Source organism: Hippocampus bargibanti, linkage group LG20, assembly GCF_051943395.1.
Source record: "Hippocampus bargibanti isolate YZ-2025 linkage group LG20, ASM5194339v1, whole genome shotgun sequence".
NCBI lineage: Eukaryota > Metazoa > Chordata > Actinopteri > Syngnathiformes > Syngnathidae > Hippocampus > Hippocampus bargibanti.
The window spans coordinates 11,946,824-11,967,127 of NC_142753.1; the positions used below are offsets into that span (position 1 = coordinate 11,946,824).

The 20,304-nt window shown below is 40.9% G+C and overlaps 3 protein-coding genes across 12 annotated transcripts; 2 read left to right on the forward strand and 1 right to left on the reverse strand.

Annotated features, from left to right (window-relative positions):
- Nucleotides 1–22: 22 nt before the first annotated feature.
- On the forward strand, nucleotides 23–2,796 carry mrpl53 (mitochondrial ribosomal protein L53). The gene is made up of 3 exons (XM_089023466.1): nucleotides 23–441; nucleotides 739–851; nucleotides 2,583–2,796. The coding sequence occupies exons 1-3, from the start codon at nucleotides 347–349 to the stop codon at nucleotides 2,696–2,698; spliced, it is 324 nt and encodes a 107-aa protein (XP_088879592.1). The 5' UTR covers nucleotides 23–346; the 3' UTR covers nucleotides 2,699–2,796.
- A 1,554-nt stretch (nucleotides 2,797–4,350) lies between these two features.
- On the forward strand, nucleotides 4,351–6,088 carry fabp4a (fatty acid binding protein 4a). Its single transcript, XM_088986870.1, has 4 exons — nucleotides 4,351–4,493; nucleotides 4,764–4,939; nucleotides 5,051–5,152; nucleotides 5,899–6,088. The coding sequence occupies exons 1-4, from the start codon at nucleotides 4,421–4,423 to the stop codon at nucleotides 5,950–5,952; spliced, it is 405 nt and encodes a 134-aa protein (XP_088842996.1). The 5' UTR covers nucleotides 4,351–4,420; the 3' UTR covers nucleotides 5,953–6,088.
- A 1,193-nt stretch (nucleotides 6,089–7,281) lies between these two features.
- Nucleotides 7,282–19,797, reverse strand: mtdha (metadherin a). Of its 10 annotated transcripts, XR_016113456.1 has the most exons (13): nucleotides 19,336–19,797; nucleotides 18,642–18,764; nucleotides 18,464–18,569; nucleotides 17,555–17,710; nucleotides 17,204–17,467; nucleotides 17,047–17,112; nucleotides 16,194–16,312; nucleotides 16,010–16,111; nucleotides 15,188–15,272; nucleotides 15,034–15,098; nucleotides 10,117–12,294; nucleotides 9,202–9,303; nucleotides 8,734–9,116 (listed from the first exon to the last, which is right to left on the reverse strand). XR_016113456.1 is itself a non-coding variant. In XM_088986865.1 (11 exons), the coding sequence occupies exons 1-11, from the start codon at nucleotides 19,660–19,662 to the stop codon at nucleotides 12,289–12,291; spliced, it is 1,419 nt and encodes a 472-aa protein (XP_088842991.1). In that variant the 5' UTR covers nucleotides 19,663–19,797; the 3' UTR covers nucleotides 8,734–12,288. The 10 variants fall into 10 exon arrangements, 3 of the variants coding, with proteins under 3 accessions (XP_088842991.1, XP_088842992.1, XP_088842990.1); XR_016113459.1 differs by lacking the exons at nucleotides 8,734–9,116; nucleotides 9,202–9,303 and adding an exon at nucleotides 7,282–7,790 and having other exon boundaries at nucleotides 12,212–12,294; XR_016113458.1 differs by lacking the exon at nucleotides 9,202–9,303 and having other exon boundaries at nucleotides 12,212–12,294.
- Nucleotides 19,798–20,304: the final 507 nt, after the last annotated feature.

The window sequence follows — 20,304 nt, forward strand, 5'->3', positions numbered from 1 at the left end:
ATTGATTTGTGTCTTTTTCCATTTTGTGTGCGCCGTTTTACTCTATCGTTGTTTATAGTGACTTTTTAAAAAGCCATAATCTTTTATAATTAGTTATTTGAATTCAAGATGGCCCTGCAAAAGGAGCTAGCTTTACAGCAGCTCCTATATTTTCTTCTGCTACTTCTTCCTTTCATAACTTCGCTGCCGTGAATTAGGAATGTATCCATTGTGACACTAACAAAGGCTTTATTTATTTTCTGATTCTACTTCCCCGTTGTGGGACTACACAGGTCGTTTGGCGGCCTCTAGTGGCCACTTGTGACTATCGCCCTGCTCGTCCCCGGCGGGTCTGCTGGAAACAAACATGGCGGCCCCCAGTAGAGCTCCAGTGGTGCTGAAGGCAGTGAAGAAAATCGCCGTCCAATTTTGCCCTTTCGAGGCTAACGTGCGCTCGACGAGGTCAGGCGCCCGCGGGCGGATGTGGGGCGCTTACGCCGTGCTCGATTTCCGCAAATGACGTGAAGAAAAACGCGGATAACCGCGTTAGCGTGTAGCCAATTAGCCTCCTCCTTACATGAACGTCAATAGTGTCCGTCAATTATTTTATATACATATAAAATGGCAGTGCTGTTGGGTTTAATCCCTTTAGCCGTGTTATCCGGTTGAATACGTGCTAACTTTGCGCGTCGTTCAATTTTGACCAATGCTACAGATATATGAATAAAAATCGGATTGTGTCTCGGTCGCCTCCTGCAGGGAATTTCTGTTGATGGTGGGCTCGGAGAGGGTCAGATCGACCAATTTAAACTGCGAGGTCATCACCGTGGTGAAACACGACAAGTCGGAACCTATTGTGGATGTCACTTATGGTAAGTGTGTGTGTGTGTGTGTGTGTGTGTGTGTGTGTGTGTGTGTGTGTGTGTGTGTGTGTGTGTGTGTGTGTGTGTGTCAATCATTTTCATTGACAAATAAGTGACAGCCGTCTGTAACATGAGCGGAATTAGCTGCAAAAGTGGAAATGCTAACAGGTTGGTACGCTGAACCCTCTTGATACAAAAAAAGAAAATCTAATTTCACATTAAAATGAAAGCAAAGCACAATCTTGGTCAAAGTGAAACTCATAATGTCACTTTGACATAGTTTGTTGGGTCAGTGATGCCACAAGATGGCGGCATAACGACATTAATGTATAATTGAGGGATGGTTCATGAAATACACTGCTTGACACATGCTCGAAAATCATTTTTAAAATGTATTTGAGAAAAAAAAACAGTTTAAATAAGACTTCCTAAAGATTCAGCGCCAGTCTTAAAAAGTAAAATATAGCTTTAATATGCGGTGGAATCTTTGTCAAATACGCTCAGTAGAAATTTACAAATGATGGACACAACTTGTCCGAAGGTGTCGGTTGTTCTTTAAAGGACAACCGACACCTTCGGACAAGTTTTTTTTGTTTCCTAACTGACATCAATCAGAAAAACGTTTGATAGCATCTAAAATATCCAAAACAGGCAGTATGATATTTTTAGTCAAATGCAAAACAGCAATAAAAATGAGTTCAAGTGTCCCAAAACTACTTCAAAATGACCTCGGAGATGGTGAGTTTCCGAAGGTCCCGCCCCCTTTTTCGTGACGTCACGCCATGACGTCTTTGCCTTGCTCGAGAATCAAAACAATGGCTTCAGATTCGGAGAAGATGCTTTCTTGTTACTCATCCACTTATGAATAGGATTCAAATAGTTCTGAAGAGGAAAGCATAAATGTTTGCAATCCATTAAAGGAGTCCTCCCATATCAATTTGAGCCGTCAATGACATCAATGTAGCGCCCAGAAAATGCACAAGATGGCGCCCAAGCTCCGTTGGAAATGGGCTGATTTGTCTGCTGGGGATTTGTGTCAACTAGTATCAAATAGTAGTCTTGGTGCAACACACAAGGATTCACCTTGGCGTTATTTCTGTGTTTTCCTTCTAATTTCGCCATCAACACGAAGTTTTCAGACCAAACAAAGTACCGCAAAATGCTTTTTGTGTCGCTTTCTCGGTCAGGGGCGTTCCTGACGTGACGTCACGTCAGGCATCGTCATCAACTCAAAAACAAGACTTCCTGAATATTCAGCGCGAGTCTTAAAAGGTAAACTAGAACTCTATGCGGTGAAATCTTTGTAAAATGCGCTCAGTAGAAGTCATTTCAAGTCATTTTACAAATTATGGACACAACTTATTCGGAGGTGTCGGTTGTCCTTTAAATATAACTGAACTGCAACCATACATCTTATCTCTTTTTTTTGATGAGACATTTATATTAGATTTCATGTTTTTGGATGGTTTATTTTTGGTTTGATTTATTGATTCTCGGTGGCATTATTTCTAGTTAGTTTTAAAAGTCCCGACAAGCTGCTTGCGTTGAACTATGCTTCCACTTCTTGCAATTGATCATTTTTGCGAGTGAAAACACATGCATGTATGTATGCCATAGGTCAAGAGCAGTTCTCCCTTCTATTGTGTGCGCACCGCTTGACGTTTACTCACACTTAACTTTGTCCGGCAATTGTGTCATTGTCCTGACGAACTCCTCCCCGCTTGTTGTTTTTCTCCTCAGTGGACGGCGAGAACTTGCTGATGAAGGGCGCCAACCTGACAAGCAAAGAGATGCTCAGCGCTTTCCAGACCCGATGTTTCGCCAAAGATCCGCAAACCAAGGCTGCAGCAAAATAACAATCCACATACTCGGTCATAAGTGGATATTTATAATCATGTATTTTTCATGATCAAATATAACCTATAAAGTCTAAAATAAACAAAATGAATGCTGAGCAGACTGTTTTGCTTTGTTTTCCCCTCCCCGAAAGGTCAATCCAAAAATGGTCATGTTGCATCATGTTTATTTTCCAAACATTTCGGGAGGACATTTTGCAAGCAGTGACCCTTAATACTCAACGGGTTTTTTTGTTTGTTTTTCTGGGTTTTGAACCACCACGACCATCACAAAGGTAAATTAAATGACTTTATTATCCAGTACAGTTTATTTCTTTCATTATAATAACAAAGCACATTTATTATACATACAATAAGGTATATTTTGTGTAGTTTTAGGCTTAGAAAATTATGTATTATGGGGACCTGGGAACGGATTATTCTCATTTTAATGGTTTCCTATGGGAAATACATTTTTGGGATACACACTTTTCGCCTTCCACACTGTCTGGGACCCAATTAAGTTCGTAAGCCAAGGTATCTCTGTATGTCCTGTTTTCAGCGGGGCAAAGATGCTAGTTGGATGACTGGTTAGCACGTCTCGAACGGTGCAGAGATCTAAGGTTCATGTTCTCCCTGTGCCTGCGTGGGTTTTCTCCGGGTGCTTTGGTTTCCTTCCACATTCCAAATACATGCACGGCATAGTTGTTTGTCTATCGGTGACCTGCGATTGGCTGGCAAACAGTTCAGGGTGTACTCCGCCTACTGCCCAAACACACCTGTGATTGGTCATTTGGATAACGGCAGGATGTTCTGAGCAATTAATCCCAAAAAATAAAGTCCAATGTGTGTGTTTAATTATCATGATAAAACCGCGTGCTCATAAATGACAAGAAAACATGACTTATTTTTAAAGTTTAACATGACGTCTACAGAGTTCCTAACGCGTCTCATTGGACACCTCCGTTATTCCTTTATGTGGAATATTTTAATTGGTTTTCACAGAAATGGTGTGCTTTTATTCACAATCATTAAAAAGGGCGGTCAGCACTGCCTGCAAAAATGTATTTTTTTTTAAGATTACATGGAAAAAGTGGTTTATTTTGTGATAAATCTTTTTGTATTAATTTCAAAATATAATTCAACGTTGTAACTTCCATGTTAGAAATAAATCCTTAATTGCCTTTTATTACGATTTTAGGCCATAGGGTACATTTTCTCGAAAAACAGAAACCTGTAGTAATTTATGGTGTTTGGATAATCTTATATTCCCCAAATTGAAGCAAACCATTTTTCTATCTTTGTTTGCCCTTGCAGTTTTTTGTCCTTTGTATTCATATCGTATTATTTATTGGCCGTTTTTCGTGACTTATCCATTTTTATACATTGTATTACGACAATGTTTGTATCTTTTGGACTTTGGAATTGTCTATAAAATTGAACACTCTAGTCAAAACACACTTTTAGGACATTACTTTTGTAAAATATGTCAAAAGTGAAACTTACCACGAATTTCCAATAAAGTTAAATCGACTATCTAGCAATGTTAGCCAAAACATGCTAGTAGCAACCCGGTGAAGCAGGGAGGGGCGGGCTTTCTCTCCCGTCTCATTTCTATGACGCGTCACACTCCGATTGGGCGTTCATCCTTCATAAATACTGAGAGCGTTTATGGTACTGTCAGATTTTGGGAGTTTACACACAAAATTCGGGATATCACCAGAAACCAAAACATTTGCAACAATGGTTGAGAAGTTTGTCGGGACCTGGAAGATGATTTCCAGCGAGAACTTTGACGACTATATGAAAGCAATTGGTAAGATATTATTATTATTATTATTATTATTATTATTATTATTGAAATCATTGTTATTAGTGAAGTATACAAAACACACAAGGAATTTGACTTCCGGTCGTGTTAGCCACACCATTATTATCATTGTATTTATTATTGTAATTAAAATAATTATTGTTATTTACTCCGAATTTTGGAACGGTTAGCAAAATCCTCTTTGCAATATTGTTTTGACGTCGGCGTACCTGCTCTTTCTTTTCTCCTCACAAATGGGACGTCGTTGATTTGCAGGCGTCGGATTCGCCATCCGTCAAGTGGGCAACCGCACCAAACCCAACTTGATCTTGACGGTGGACGATCAAGGCACCGTGAGCATGAAGACGCAGAGTACGTTCAAGACTTCTGAGATCAAATTCAAACTCAACGAGCCGTTCGAGGAGACCACGGCTGACGACAGGAAGACGCGGGTTCGAACCCCACATTTGCTTTCTCTTGTTCTTCTCGAGTGGATGCATGCATGCACATTCGCGTCCACTTATCACCAGTGTTTCTCTTTCTGTGCGCGTACGCGTGTTTAGACCGTCATTAGTTTGGAAAACGGCAAACTCGTGCAGAAGCAGAGCTGGGACGGCAAAGAGACGAGCATCGAGAGAGAAGTAACCGATGGCAAATTAATAGCGGTGAGCAGTTCACACGGCACGTTAAAGTATTTGATTTATCGTGGAGAATACTTGTTTATTGTAATGCTTCACATATTTAATGCCAACGCATAAAAAATAGCATAATACTAAGGAGATGATGAATACACAAAACATTAAAATATGTATGTTGGAAATTGACAACTAAACACACTTTATGCAAAGAAAATATTTTTGTTCTGATTGTTGAAGACTAAAACATGTTATCTTAAAAATGATCTTGCAAACATAAGAAATTAACCAAATACAGAAGGAATGCATTTTATGCATCTTCAAAATACACTCACATCATTTTGTTTCAGTTTATTGTTTAAATTTTAACGCGGTAAAAATCCATTTTGTCAAAGTAGAAATTAAGGATGTACAATAAAAATAAAAATAAAAAATGAACATGCTTGAAACCTGAGGATCAGTGGATGAATGAAAAAATAAGACATTTTAATATGACAACAATACCTCTGCCACAGTTACATTTTATTATTTGTTAATATACATTTGAAACGATGAAATAGCTAGAACTTTAAGTGTGCAATATATATTTATATTATTTTTCATATTTATGCGATAACATTTTCCTTTGGAGTTCATCAGTACGGTATAGGCTTCCATAAAAAAACATATTTATAAAAATGTAACATTTTTGCAGACATTAAACCAAAAAAATCTACAATATTTGTAATATGTAACGATTGTAACCAGTCGGGTTCATCGTGTATTTGTTGCTGCAGAGGTGCATCATGGGAGACGTTGTCGCAGTGAGGACATACGTGAGGGAAGCATGATGACGTGTCGCCGCTGCCTCGCCGGACCTCCGACAGGCTCAGTTTCATGAGCGTCATTTTCTTTTGTTTTATTTTTTTTGCCTCCAAATTATGAACTTTTTGCTAAATCCAATAAAGCTCATTTGTCAAAGCGTCATTTTCATTCGTGATAACAATCAAGCCGACTGGAGCCAAAATGGCTTCCTGCCTTAGATTTGTTTCGCTTCAATGCTAAACACTTCAAAAAGGTCACATGGTTTGATGTATGATTCCTTCTGGCTGCAAGAATGTCCACGAGAGAGGGTCACGCAGGGACCTCAGTGAGAAAATGTCTTTCTTTTTTTTTTTTACATCCAGAAGGTCACACATTTCCCACTCAAACATATTTTGTGTGTCTCCATTTCACCCTTTTCAGGGACAACGATTACTACAGCGGGCGGTTTATCGTGTTATCCGGTTGCACGTTATCATTATTACTGCATGAAATGATTAACACAAAATAAAATTGCAATTTGGTTATTTGCATACATGGATTATTCCCACGAGCACACACCACGACACTAACGTGAAATCCAATAGAGTATGAAGATATACGAACCTATGATGTTGCTTATTCACTCCATCCTGTTCGAAAATCGATGTGAATCGAAAACTGAAACATTTCTCATGATAATCAATGTATGTTTTTGTTTTAATCGTGATTAAACAATACAAACACACATGCTCACAGTGGGACGCTACACAGGTATAAAGCGTCGGTCACAATAAGACGAGACACGGAAGTGACGTATGGGAAATGTGGTGCATTCAGGTGCGCTCAGTTTAGTCAAGAACTGATTTTCGGTTCTAAATCGAGGCATAAAAAAACAACTTTTGATCGAAAAACAAATTAACCGAGTTTGACTGTAGTATGAATTTAAAATGATGCGTGGTAATGGCATGACCACCAAATAAAATGTGATATAATTCGTGCGTTTGCTCTCCATCGTAAAATAAAACAACAAAAACTCAGAATTGGATCTACATACAGTGATACCTTTGCTTACGAACTTAATTGGCTCCCAGACAGTGTGTAAGGTGAAAAGTGTGCATCCCAAAAAATAATTTCCCATAGGAAACCATTAAAATGAGAATAATCCGTTCCCAGTTCCCCATACAACATACTTTTCTACTTTCTAAGCCTTAACACTACACAACATATACCTTATTTTATGTATAGAAATAGAGAACGGGCTCGTTCGCGAACGACATATTCACTCATTGTGGCAGCTCCGTGTGTATCCTGAAAAATAGTTCGTATGCCAAGGTAAAATGTTCATAAATTTAACGTTTGTAAACCGAAAAGTTCGTAAGCCAAGGTATCACTGTACTGTCTATTTAATGTCATGAATGAAAGAGTTAAAGTAGTACAGATTTAGTATACGCATCATAAACGATCCCTGATGATTTCTGGGCAAGTCTCCGTGTTACAACCAACATTTGAAAAGTTCACATCTGCTGAGTGTTGACTCGCAGGTCCAGCGGGAGACAGAGACGAGACCTCCTCCCGTTGTTTAGGAATGATTGACCGCCGACAACACGGCGGGAAAGCGTTCAAGAAATAACGCTGATACAGCAGCGCGGGCACACCTCATGTTTTGGCTGCTGTTTTTCTTCCCACATTTCAACCTTTTATCGCTAGTCCGAAAAAGGGAGGGAAGTTTCTGGGAAGTTTCGCCGCCCAAACAGGGAAGCCTCACAGGAAGCGGCTTGATAGCGAGAAGGCCGCCGTCGGAGTTCTCGGACGGTTGCAGCTGCTTCGTGTTTTTGCTGTCAACATAACCTGACTTGGCGCTGGTCCATGCCAGGGCTTTCCAAACCTTTTGAAAGGGGGGCACATTTGGCAATAAACTGTACTGTACTGTACAATAAAGTGGTTCTATTGACCTTTGTGATGGTCGTTGATGGCTTGATGGAATGGATAGTTTTTTGCATCAAGTATCTCAAAGAGCGTTGGGTTGTACATCTTAGAAGACAACAGACACTAGAAACTTCATCAATCGCTGGTTCCCTTGCTTGTATGTTCTCTTCAAATTGTACAGATGGGTTATTTGTGGAGCCTGATTGATGGGATATTTTAACCTTGCAGTCTACACTCTGCTGTTGAACTACCAATAAAGTTGAAACAAGTCCAAATTTCACTGTTTTCTATCCATTTTCTCACCATTTCACTTTTTTTTTGTTTCAAGCTCTGTCTCACCCTTTCGTGTGTGTGTGTGTGTTTGTATGACTAGTCTTGCGAGGACCACTAACATTTTATACCATACGTAGTGAGGACATTTTTGAAAAGTGAGGACCTTTTGGCCGGTCCTCACAAGTTTTTCATTGTAAAGGCTTCTAGAGGGGTCTATACATGCATCAGTTAAAGTTACAGAAAGGTTCTCACAAATTAACCCAAAATGATTTTTTTTGTGTGTATTTTAATTTCATTTGGATACACACACACTTTTTACTCACTGTGTGTTTATGTGTGTGCGTGTGTGTGTGTGTGTGTGTGTGTTGTTTTCGTTTTAAAGGCTCTGTGTCACGACCTCGGAAGAAACATCTGGAAAGTTTCATTTGACTGGGAGCGTGGACGCCCTTCCTCCACTTGTCCTTAAGTTCACACGAGAATTTGAACGACATGTTGGAGTACAACGCCACGCTAAAAACATCTAAAAACTTGAAAGAAAACGAATGAGTCAATAACATTGAATAGAACAAATAAATAAAACAACACAAATAGGGCTGAAACTACCAGTAAGACTTTAGTTTTCTGACGAAGCTTCTTGGATAAGAAGCAAAACGTCCGACAGTTTCAAAGAAGTTCAGATGACGGCTGAAGAAAGCTTTTCATCGAAAGTGTTTGCTGTTTTAAAGCGCAGCTGTGCACGGCCGCCATCCAGCTGGACAACGTCCTGCTGATTTTCACACGGGCGTCGTCTCAGTCCTGCGTTCTTGACGCTGAAGGGCGATTGGTCAGATTGAAGAGTTTTTCCAAAGACGTGTTTGAAAGAGCAAACCGTTGCTCATCTTGTGTCGTCATGGTTTCTCGGGCAGCTCTGCGATGTCATCAAGCCAAAAAGTCTGGATGAGGTGGACCGTCCTGAAGGCCTATTGTTTGTTTGCTCTTAGCGTAGCGAGGTCAAGGCCGCAGAGTTGTCTGTCTGTAGCGGGACAGTCTGCTTTGTTTATCCGGACGTGAGGACGACAGCATGGGAAGGGGGGACGGGGGACGATCTGAAGTTTCACCTTCCAAATCGAGACGGAGGGAGCTCACGCCATCCTTGGACAGGAAACTGCTTGCTATCTGTCTATACGTCCATCCGTCTGTCTCGTTATGTCCCGTCTCGTCTGTCGATTTAATTTACTTACGTCGTTATTCATGTATTTGTTTGTTCATATATATTTGTAGTTATTTATTTACATTTTTTTATTTATCTATTAATTTATTTGTTTGTTAATCCATCTATTGATTTAATTAATTCATTCATTTGTTTATGTTTGTATTTATTTATTTATCTATTTATGTAGTTATTTATTTACATAGTTACCTGTTTATTTATCCATGAATTTGTTTGTTTGCTTATCTATATATATCATAACTGCATTAAAAGAAGAAGTTGATTTTACCTGTTTTCTGACTTTGGTCATGTGACATTCACAAGGTGAGCTGTGATTGGTCAATATCTGAGCAACATTTTTAGTCAAAATGTCCGTCCGTGAGCCAGATCAAAATGGTTCCTTTTTTTCTGCTTCCTTCCTTTTCCAGCAAGTCGGATCAAATAATGTTCCCCTTGAATACGTTTGTGTGTGTTTTTGATGTTTGTTTGTTTTTTTTTTGCGGTGGGGGTGCAGTGATACTGTGAGAAGAAGATCATGCTGCGTTCATACAATAAGATCAAACAAACATTTCCGCGTCCTCCAAAGAAGTACGGATGACGGCTGAAGAAACCTTTTCATCGACTGTAGAGAGACATTGACCAATCCCCAGCAATAGAGAATAGAAATAAATGAAGGATTTCCAAACACAGCCAATCCCCTTCATCTCTGCGTGACACTTGAGGATTAATTTGAGACGGTCAAGAATTTGTGCCGTGGATCTCAACCGCTTGAGTAATTAACAATCACGTGACCCACTCCCACTGGAGACGGGATGTCATTGACCTTTCTTTTGTCTCGCCCTCCCCAACATTCCTTGAAGCCGAGCCTGCCGCAGTCCCAGAATTTGTACAAGGAAGCAAAAAAAAAAGCAGCCTGGAATGAGGCCAACCATTTTTTTTTTGCTCCCACAGGAGGTTGATTCGAAATGATGTCCAACAACACTTCGGGGGACTGCAAATCCCAAACTCAAAACTGGTTTCTTTTTGTTGGCCTTGACGGATCCCGTGAAATGTTCGACTCGGTCCGTCGGTTGCAAAATACCAGCGTTCACTCAACCCGGAAGTCAATAGACAGAAAGCGAGCTAGCCAACTAGTAGATAGCTAACAGATACCCAAACACCCTGAATAACTCAAATAGAGAGAAAAGCTAGCTAGCCAGATAATAGCCAGTTAATAGATAGATAGATAGATAGATAGCAAGCCACCTAGATACTTAGTTAATAGCTAGCTAACTAGATAGCTAGTTAGCTCATACCCTAAATGTCACTAATTGTGTAGCATATTTCCATCTTTACATGTAAGAATGCCATATTTAATGATAAAGTTTTGAAGTACGTACTCTCGAGTTGAGAGTATAGCCCATCTAGCAATTAGCGTGACATGTAAAAGCTTCGTCTTTTGTTGTGTTTCAGCTACAGAAGAATCTTCAAAGACTTCTGGATGAGGCTATTTAAAGAATTGTACCAGTATTTAGACAGTGTCATATTTAAAGGACAACCGACACCATATTTTTGTTTCCTAACTGGTATAGTGAATTACCCCAACACTAACTGACATCAGAAAAACGTTTTATAGCCTGATCCCTGCTCTCAGGTTGGGGGGAGCAGAGGACTAATCCCTCCGGCTCCACCGATTGCTTCTATTGTCCTGACTGACGACTGGCCTGATTGCCCTGGTATCACCTCATCATCAAGACGATGAATGTACAGTAAGCAAAGTGATGAAAATTGTGTTTATATTAATGGTCGACTCATTGTCAGGCGTGGCCAAATGAAACCGATGTTTTTAGTAACTAAACTAATGTTCGTCTTTGTGTATTTACAGCACAGTAATGCCTAAAAGTATGTAAATCAAAAGAATGCTGTATGCTGCTCTCCGTGACCCGCTGTTGTTTCACAGTACTGTACTCTAGTGACTTTCCCTGCTATTTGCGGACTTTTCTTTCGCTATAATCGAACGGCCAAGAAGCAAAGGATGACTGTACTTCTTTCATTGACCGCCAAAACGTCCCAAAAGCCATCTTTACTGTAATCCCCGCCAGTCTGCCTTGTCTACGCAGGTCAGCGTTTGCCGGATGCTGGAATGACAGCCATCGGCGTCCGCATCGCTGCTCCCATTCACCGGCTCGCCGGGCACATTCCTTTTTCGCAACCGGCATACCTCACACGCGAATGCGACACACGCCCAGTCAGCATACGTACAGAAAGAGAACGAGGGGCTATATGCGGACAAAAGGGGGTCGAGTTGACACAAATGTGTGATCTGTTGCACATAAAACAAGATGGAGGAATCGATGAAAAGGTTTCTTCAGCCGTCATCGGTACTGCTTTGAAGGTGTCGGACGTTTCGCTTTTTATCCAAGAAGCTTCGTCAGCAAACTAAAGTCTTACTGGTAGTATCGGCCCTATATATATATATATATATATATATACATAGCCCTACTGTCCAGACATGGCGGTGTCGGACTCTGCTATGATAGGTCCCTGCTCTCAGGTTGGGGGGAGCAGAGGACTACTCCCTGCGGCTCCACAGATTGTTCTATTGTCCTGACTAACGACTGGCCTGATTGCCCTATTTGCTCTGGTATCACCCATTCAGCATTGCTAACCTGAGATTTAATACCAGATATCTATTGACCATCTAGCTCCCTGGCCGGCTATCTAGCTAGCTATGTAGCTATTAGCTACATAGCTAGCTAGCTTTCTATCTATTTGAGTTACTTTCGGGTTGGGTGAACACTGGCGCGTGTGGCTCACCCACAGAAAAACTGATCCTGTGACTGTAAAGTGACCTTGAGCGTTTTGAAAGGCGCTTAGAAATGAAATGGATTATTATTATAAGCAGTATAAAAAAAAATGGATGGATGGATGTTCCTTACCTTTGCTGCTGTGAAATGTAAATTTCTCCACTGCGAGACTAATAATGGCTAATCCAATTTGTCAGAAATCAACAGTCTCATCTCTGCATATACATCGGTGAGAAGGAAAGGCAAGAAATGAAAATACAGTGATTCATATGCTTCCACAGGTAAAATCAAGCATTTAATTTGTACACACTGAGACATAAAAAGATCATTTTGTATCACCAGAATCAACATGTCTTCCAGATGACTTATAGAAATACATGGAGTGAGTCATCAGTAAAAATCAACCCCCCCCCCCCCCCCCAAGTAACATTTATTTTTGTTCTATTTCATCTACAAAAAACATTTTTTCCTTATTAAAAAAATATTTTACATACTGCATGGCTGCTCTTTTTAATTCACCGATCTTGTTAATCTGTATTCTTATATTTTAAAGTCGTGCAAGATTTGGTTGACATCACGGAAGGAAACACGCACGGTAAAAAAAAACAGGTCGCCGTGCACTTGTATTCACGACCAACGGCGGGTTAAGGCAACGCAATCAAATTCCTGCAGTTTGCTTGGTTTTCATGTTCCGCTTAAAGGACAACCGACACCACTGGACAAGTTGCGTCCATAATTTGTAAAATCGCTTCAAATGACTTCTACGGAGCGTATTTTAAAAAGATTCCACGGCATATAGCTATATTTTACCTTTTAAGACTCGCGCTGAATATTCAGGAAGTCTTGTTTTCGAGTTGATGACGATGCCTGACGTGACATCACGTCAGGAACGCCCCTGACCGAGAAAGCGACACACAATGCATTTTGGGTACTTTTTCGTCTGAAAACGAAAAGTATACGTTTACACAAATTCCCAGCAGACAAATCAGCCCATTTCCAAGGGAGCTTGGGCGCCATCTTGTGCATTTTCTGGGACGCTACATTGGAGTCCAGACGCCTCAAAATGAGACAGAAGGACTTCTTTAATCGATTGCAAACATTGATGCTTTCCTCTTCAGAACTATTTGAATCATATTCATAACTGGACGAGTAACAAGAAAGCATCTTCTCCCAATCTGAACTCTCTGAAGCCATTGTTTTAATTCCGGAGCAAGGCAGTTTGTAAAGGAGTATCCTGGCGTGACATCACGAACAAGGGGGCGGGACTTTCTGAATCTGCCCATTTCTGAGCTCATTTTGCTGCAGTTTTGAGACACTAAGTCCTTTTTATTGGTGTTTTTCATTTGACTAAAAATATCAGCCTGCGTGTTTTGGGTATTTTAGATGCTATAAAACGTTTTTCTGATGTCAGTCAGGAAACAAAAAAAATGGTGTCGGTTGTCCTTTAAAGCTCACGCTTTACAGCCGGATCGTTCTATTAAAACCAAAATCGTCATGAAGTACGCAAACAGGTGTGAATAGGTGTCCTTTTGACCACATCAGGTTCATCAAAATGGCTTTACGGCTATCACCATGGTCACCCTTCACGAAGGGGCGGGGTTAACTTTCAGAATGCAAATGTCGTTAACATGCGAGACAATAAATGTGATATGCCAATATTTATATTACATCATAGCGGCTCGCATAACGGATGGACCGTTCGACACAGTTTCAACATTTCGCATAACAGAGATGAAAGTGGACTTTCCTGAAAATGTGAAACGGGTATGTGGAACTGTAGCAGCTTGGAATTGAAGCGGATTTACATGGGACAGGAAATGTGAGACAATCTCCTTTGGCAATGGATGCTACAGCTTCGTGTCAACATTTAGCTTGTAGCAGACGTGCACATTTCACCATCACGTGATCTACTGGTGAAAAGGACGCTTTGCTCCTCTCCTGTTTCTTCGAGAACTGCTTCATACAACAAAGAGGGTGCAGAAAGTGCTGACGATTGAATGACTTTGTGTTTTCATGTTTTTTTTCTTTTGGCGGCGTGACAGTGGCTTTTCTACTTCTTCCTTTTCTATCCTTCCATAACTTTGCTGCTGTGAAATATAAAAATATAAACTGCGAGATTGATAAAGGCTAATCCAATAAATCCAAATTCCACCCCCGCCAAAAAAAGGCCTTCTGTGCTGGCCTAAAATGTCTGAATCACAGACTGTATTTTCATATTTTGTCCATGATTTTTTTATGAAATAATTACAAATTGTCTTTCAGCTTTTCCTCAATTGTGCCTTTTCGTATTGAAGCATTTAACCAATCACATTTCAGCCATTTTTTGTTACCAGGGTCCGAAATCTACCTGGGAACGTGTGGTGTCAATGTTTTCAATTTATATCCGGATTAATTTGAGGCAAGTTATTCATAATTTTCTGGAGAACTTTTGTGAAAATTCGGAATTCCAGGAAAATCCTTTCATCTCTGTAAATTAAAAGGTTACGTCTATTTTTTTCACATTCCAACTATTATTAACGTGAATGACTGTCATACAATAGACCCAACGTTACGGCGCCCCCTTGTGGACTAATATCAAGAATCCCTCATGGCAAATTCAATTGATTTTTACGAGTAATTAACCATGATAGATTATTTTTTTTTACAAAGACAGCAGGAAAGTCATTCAAAATGTAAACAAACAAGTGCAAAAATAATCAAAAGATAAAAACAACAGTGTGCAGTAAAAATAGTGCAAATTAGACTTGAGTGCGTAGGACTCTGTCCTCGCCACATTCAATCAACTTCATGTCACCCAGTGAGTTATCTTCTTCATCTTATTATTAATCGATAATTGGATTTTAAAAAAAAACATTCCAGACAGAAGCTGCTCATTATTGCATATTGACAAATTCCAGAATACTCTGCATAAAAAAAAGATTGGAAAAGGGTCGTCAGGTGACGACTACGTTTACCTTCTGTCCTTTTGCTTGTCTTTTTTTGCTGTCTCCGCCGCCGCCGCCATTGCTAGCGTTTTTCTCTACCAAACGAAAAAAAACAAAAAAAAAAAACGCAGTTCAGCTTGGTCCTTCGCTGGTTTCCTTTTTTTGAAGTCAAATTAAGACTTACTCCGAGATGATGACGCTGATGATATGCTTGGCTTTTTGGAGGCAGCAACCGGAACATCTTCACGTTTGGGTCGTGAGTTTACCGCCTAATAGTGGTCAACCACAACACTTTTATTTCACAAGACAGAAGCACAAATCGTGTGTGTCTTTTCAAGCAACATTAAAGGACAACCGACACCACTTTTTCAGACAAACGTTTTATAGCATCTAAACTACCCAAAACACGCAGGATGATATTTTTAGTCCAATGCAAAACACCAATAAAAAGGACTTCAAGTGTCCAAAAACTACTTCAAATTGAACCCGGAAGTGGCCAGTTTCAGAAGGTCCCGCCTGTGGTTTGTTCTCGAGTGGAGTACTTTTGCTATTATGGGACCGAAAAAGACCCCACCATTGGCTAGTGTTAAGCCGAACAGGACACAAAAGAAAATTACGGTCAAGCAGAAGCAGGAGATCATCGGAAAAACACTAACGAGGTGTGCGTTTGTGTGACTCAGCGTCCCACTACCAGTATGCTAAGTCGACCATTGCTCCGTGTGGTTAAGTGTGTTTCTGTGTTGTCTAAGGCAATAGAAGAGGTTGAAAAACTTCTGTTAATTTGGATTACCAAAAAGCAGCTAGCAGAGGACAGTGTGAGTGAGGGTATTATCGCCGAGAAAGCACGGCAACTTCACTCTGATACCATCAAGAGGCAACTACATCAACGACCATCACGAAGGTCAATAAAATGAGTTTGTAAGGTGAGGTATCACTGTAACTAGATAGATTTTTTTTTTATAAATATGATCTCTTGTGGTGACGTAATAACCAAAATATGTCTTACCTGAGTCTCAGCTATGGCCTCCTCTTTGCTTCCGGTCTTCTTTTTTCTCTTCTTTTTCGATTGGACAGCGCTCTCTGCTGGATTGTCACCGCCTTCTGACACCTACAACACCAGCAGTGTATTTTATTTTTTTTAAACAAAAAGAAAAAAAAAATATGACGCTAGCATCATGACAAATTTGAACCTTATTGTTTAAAGTTTGTTGCTTCAGCTGATTTAGCAGCCTCATTACCACGGGGGGCTCCTCGTAGTTACCCCAGTGCTCCGCGGGGGCATTCCAATCAGAACCAGGGTCCGCGCCCTCTGTGGCAGAAAACACTTTGAATCAAGACCACGCTCAACTTGCTAGCTGTCATCAGAATAGTTGACCTTTGACACCAGAAGTATTTAGGTAATTAAAATGAAAAAGGTCGGTGCTGTTGGACAGTCTGCATGGCTTGAGGAGCCCGCGATGACAAGAAAGGAACGCAGAGCGAATGTGGAACTGTCGCGGCTTGGAATTGAAGCGGATTTACGCGGGACAGGAGATGTGAGACAATCTCGTTTCGTCAATGGATGCTACAGCTTCGTGTTTGCTTTCAACATTTAGCTTGTAGCAGTCGTGCACATTTCACCATGACGTCCCCGATCCACTGGTGAAAAGGACACTTAGATCCTCTCCACTTTCATTTCAAACTGCTTCATACAACAAAGATTGTGAAGAAAGTGCTTAAGATTGAATGATTTTGTGTTGTCATATTATTTGTTTAGCTTTTTTTGTTGTTGGTTTGACTTCAAGATGGCACCGCGAGAGTGGCTGCCTTGACAGCATGTCCTGTATTTAGTTTTCTACTTCTTCCTTTCCGCTTACTTACATCACTTTGCTGCTGTGAAATCTAAACTTCTCCACTGTGAGACTATTTTGGTTTGCGCCGTAAATTCATGTAAGAATCGCAGATGATAGAAAAAAATGCATGTCGGTTGAACGCCCATTTTGCTTTGCGCTTGCGGTATGGCGGAGGGTAGGGGGTTGTGAAGTGACGGTTGAACAGACTCACTGGTACCGCCCCATTCATCGTCAGCGCGGGTCGTCCAATGCAGATCGGCGGACTTGGACAGTTGGGCTAGCGGAGATAAAATGAACAGAACAGGAAGGATTGAGGTACGGCCTTAAAACGCAAGAAAGCGCAACGATTCATGGATTATCTGTCCGACCTGGCGTTGCGTTCAGCTGCAGTATGGACAAAGATACCAGGTCATGGTCCTGTTTTATGTTGGCCACCCATGTCTGGGCTACCCCTTGTGACTTCTGGGACCAGGACCGGGGTTCGGCTCGGGCGCGGTACCGAGAACCCCACTCGGTGGAACCCAAGTGAGTCGGCGGGACCGTGGCGGAAATGTCCCTCAACCCTCCGCCGTTGACGCCGTCGCCTCCTTGGCTGGATGACGCTTTGGAGGCCGATTTTGAGTTTTGAGAGTCTGAAAGGAGGTCCAAGTTAGATGATGTTAATTAGATGCTATTATTAGGTACGATGCATTGATTCTCTTGAAGTCAAACAAATATACCAGTAGCCCCTTTCTTTTTCTTCTTCACATTGCTGTTGGACTCCAAGTGGCTCACGACAGCACGCAGCCCTTCTTGGCCACTGAAGGAGTCGGCGCCTTTATCCTTCCGCCGCTGCTGCTTCTTCTCGCGGTTACTGACTTTGGTTTCCCAGGCGCCTACAAGCCAATATAACAGCGGTGTCAAACTCATTTGACATGGTGGGCCGCACATGGCCTCGGTAGATGTCAAGTGGGCCGGACCATTCAAATGATCCCATACGTGCTATAAATAACCAAAATAGCACGTCTTTCATTAGTTTTTGGTGTAAAGAAGCACAAAAACTTGAGGAAAATGATGATATTTAATGAACATTCCTTTTACACAACATTTCGTTTCATGAGCAAATGCGCAATTTACTTTTATGATTCACATATATGCATTGCAACTGATAGCAATGATTCTACAACGGCACAAACCTTTAACAATAAGTTGGTATCGAAAAATATAGTAATTTTAACTTTAAATGCGATTTATAAAGAAGGGAATTTTTAAACCATTGGTTTTGTTCCTGATATATATGACATCTTTTGGCCTGTACAAGTGCATCATGTCCAGACTAGATGACACTTTCACAATCTCATTTAAGTGCTTGTTTGTGAACTCTAGTGACTCTCTCGTGAACAATCTTTGAATTGCACCTCATTCAAAATGTGAATTCTATGTCGTCTGTGCATTTTTTTCCCACTTTTAAATTATCCTGCGGCCCTGATCAAACCTCCTTGGGGCTGGTTTCGGCACGCGGGCCGTATGTTTGACCCCGCTGCAATACAACATGTCTTGAGCCATTTAATTACTGGATTATCTTTTAATAAATTGCACTTTGAGCACCTTCTGTTTTTTGTTAGCAACACAATGAAAGAGGTCATTACCTTCGTCGAGTTCTTTCCCATCATGGTTGATGACATTTTGTGCAGGTTTGACACTGCTCTTGCTTTTCTTCTTATCTTGTTTCAATTGAGGTTGTGCTTGGGGCACCTGTCGATAAGCACACCAACTAAAGAATCATCAGATTTTTTTTTTAGCTAAAAACAGGCTGCGCAAATGTACCTTCCGGGTTTTAGTAGAAGGCGTTTTAGCAGACGCAGGGTGCAGTTTGGAAACCACCTCAGGGACTTTGACTTCCTGTTGCACGACCAAAGCAGCTGCAGGTTTTCCGTTGGCCTGAAGCGTCTGCCCAAATGTTGCATTCACATATTTAAATACAACTGCCTTCACAATGACTCGAGTAAAAAAAATCGTTTCGTGTTAATAGTTATGAGGTGTGTTGGACAGCACAGTATATATTTCCGGTATTAATAAATCAGTCAATTGTTTACCAACAAGATAATTCCCTATAATTTTAGTAATACGCAAGTGGTAGAATTCATGAGGATTCTTCCGCCGTTTGGAAATCGAAAGTGAATGAATTTAAACATGACATATCATTAGCTCATCGATAAGCATTATCTAATTTAAAGCAGATTCTTTTCTTACAGTGTATTTTAGGTGTTCAATTACCTGACATGTTTCGGCCTTCATCACCTAAAATACACTGTCTGTTAGAAAACAATCTGTTTTAAATTAGATATCAAATAGACAGGATGAACTTAATACAACTAACAACTGATAAGCATTATCGATTGACTATATGACAAAATGGCGTCGCCGTAATTGCAACGAATAAACCACGTTAATTCATTTGAGCAAAACACGCTACGGGACGCTCGGTTGTTCAAGACTGGAATGGCGTAAAAAGTCTGACCTTCTCCCCCACTTTCTTGTCTTTTCTTTTCTTCGTCTCTTCCGGTTTAACCGTCTTGCTCACTGGAGTTTTGACGAGCCGGATGCTCCGTTTTCTCCTGCCGACGCCACCGCGAATGGCGGCCCAGGAGACGGCAAACAGGAGCAGCGCGCCCACACCTGCCGTCAACAACACGACCCAGGTCGGGCACAGCTCGGGCGACAGACCCAAGTCCAAACCCAGGTGTCTGCGGACATAATCTTGGCCGGAGGACAGGAGGTTCTTCAGGCGCCCAGAAAGGACCTCCGCTTCTTCCATCGCCAAACCTCGCCAGTCTCCTCCAGCCATGGTGGGCTACGAATGAAGCCGAGGACCGGAGATGCCAACAGCTAGCGCTTAGCCTGCTAATTGCTAGCTGATAGCAACTGCGTGCTAACGGGGCGGTGACGTCAGGATTTAATTTCCTGCTCTTACTTCTTCAGTTTTTGCTCTTTATTTCGATTTTTTTTTGTCTGAAAATACCTGCGATCTTTTTGTTGTTTAATTAAATGCAATTTGCGCATGTATGAATAGCTTGTTCATTCGGTTTACAGTGAATTGTGACTTGATTTTTTTTCAATAAAGATAAAAAAAGTGAATTTTTCTGCCAATGCCCGCTCAGTAACAAATTTTTCAAAGGTATATACCGATTTATTATTGACATATTGACTCTATGAATTATGTTTTTGCGGAAAATATATAGTTTGGTGTCCTAAAAAAATTGTGGGAAAAAAAGACTAAACACATTACAGTAATCCCTTGTTTTTCACAGTAAATGGGGACCAAGGCCATTCGCGATATACGAAAATCCACGTAGTAGAGTTATATGATGATAACGCGTGTGATGCTGGGCCGAGCTGAGAAGATGCACATCCAATCCACAGTCAGCGCTGGGAACCAATCAGAATCGAAATCAAATTTCCCCATTGTGGGACAAATAAAGGTTGATTC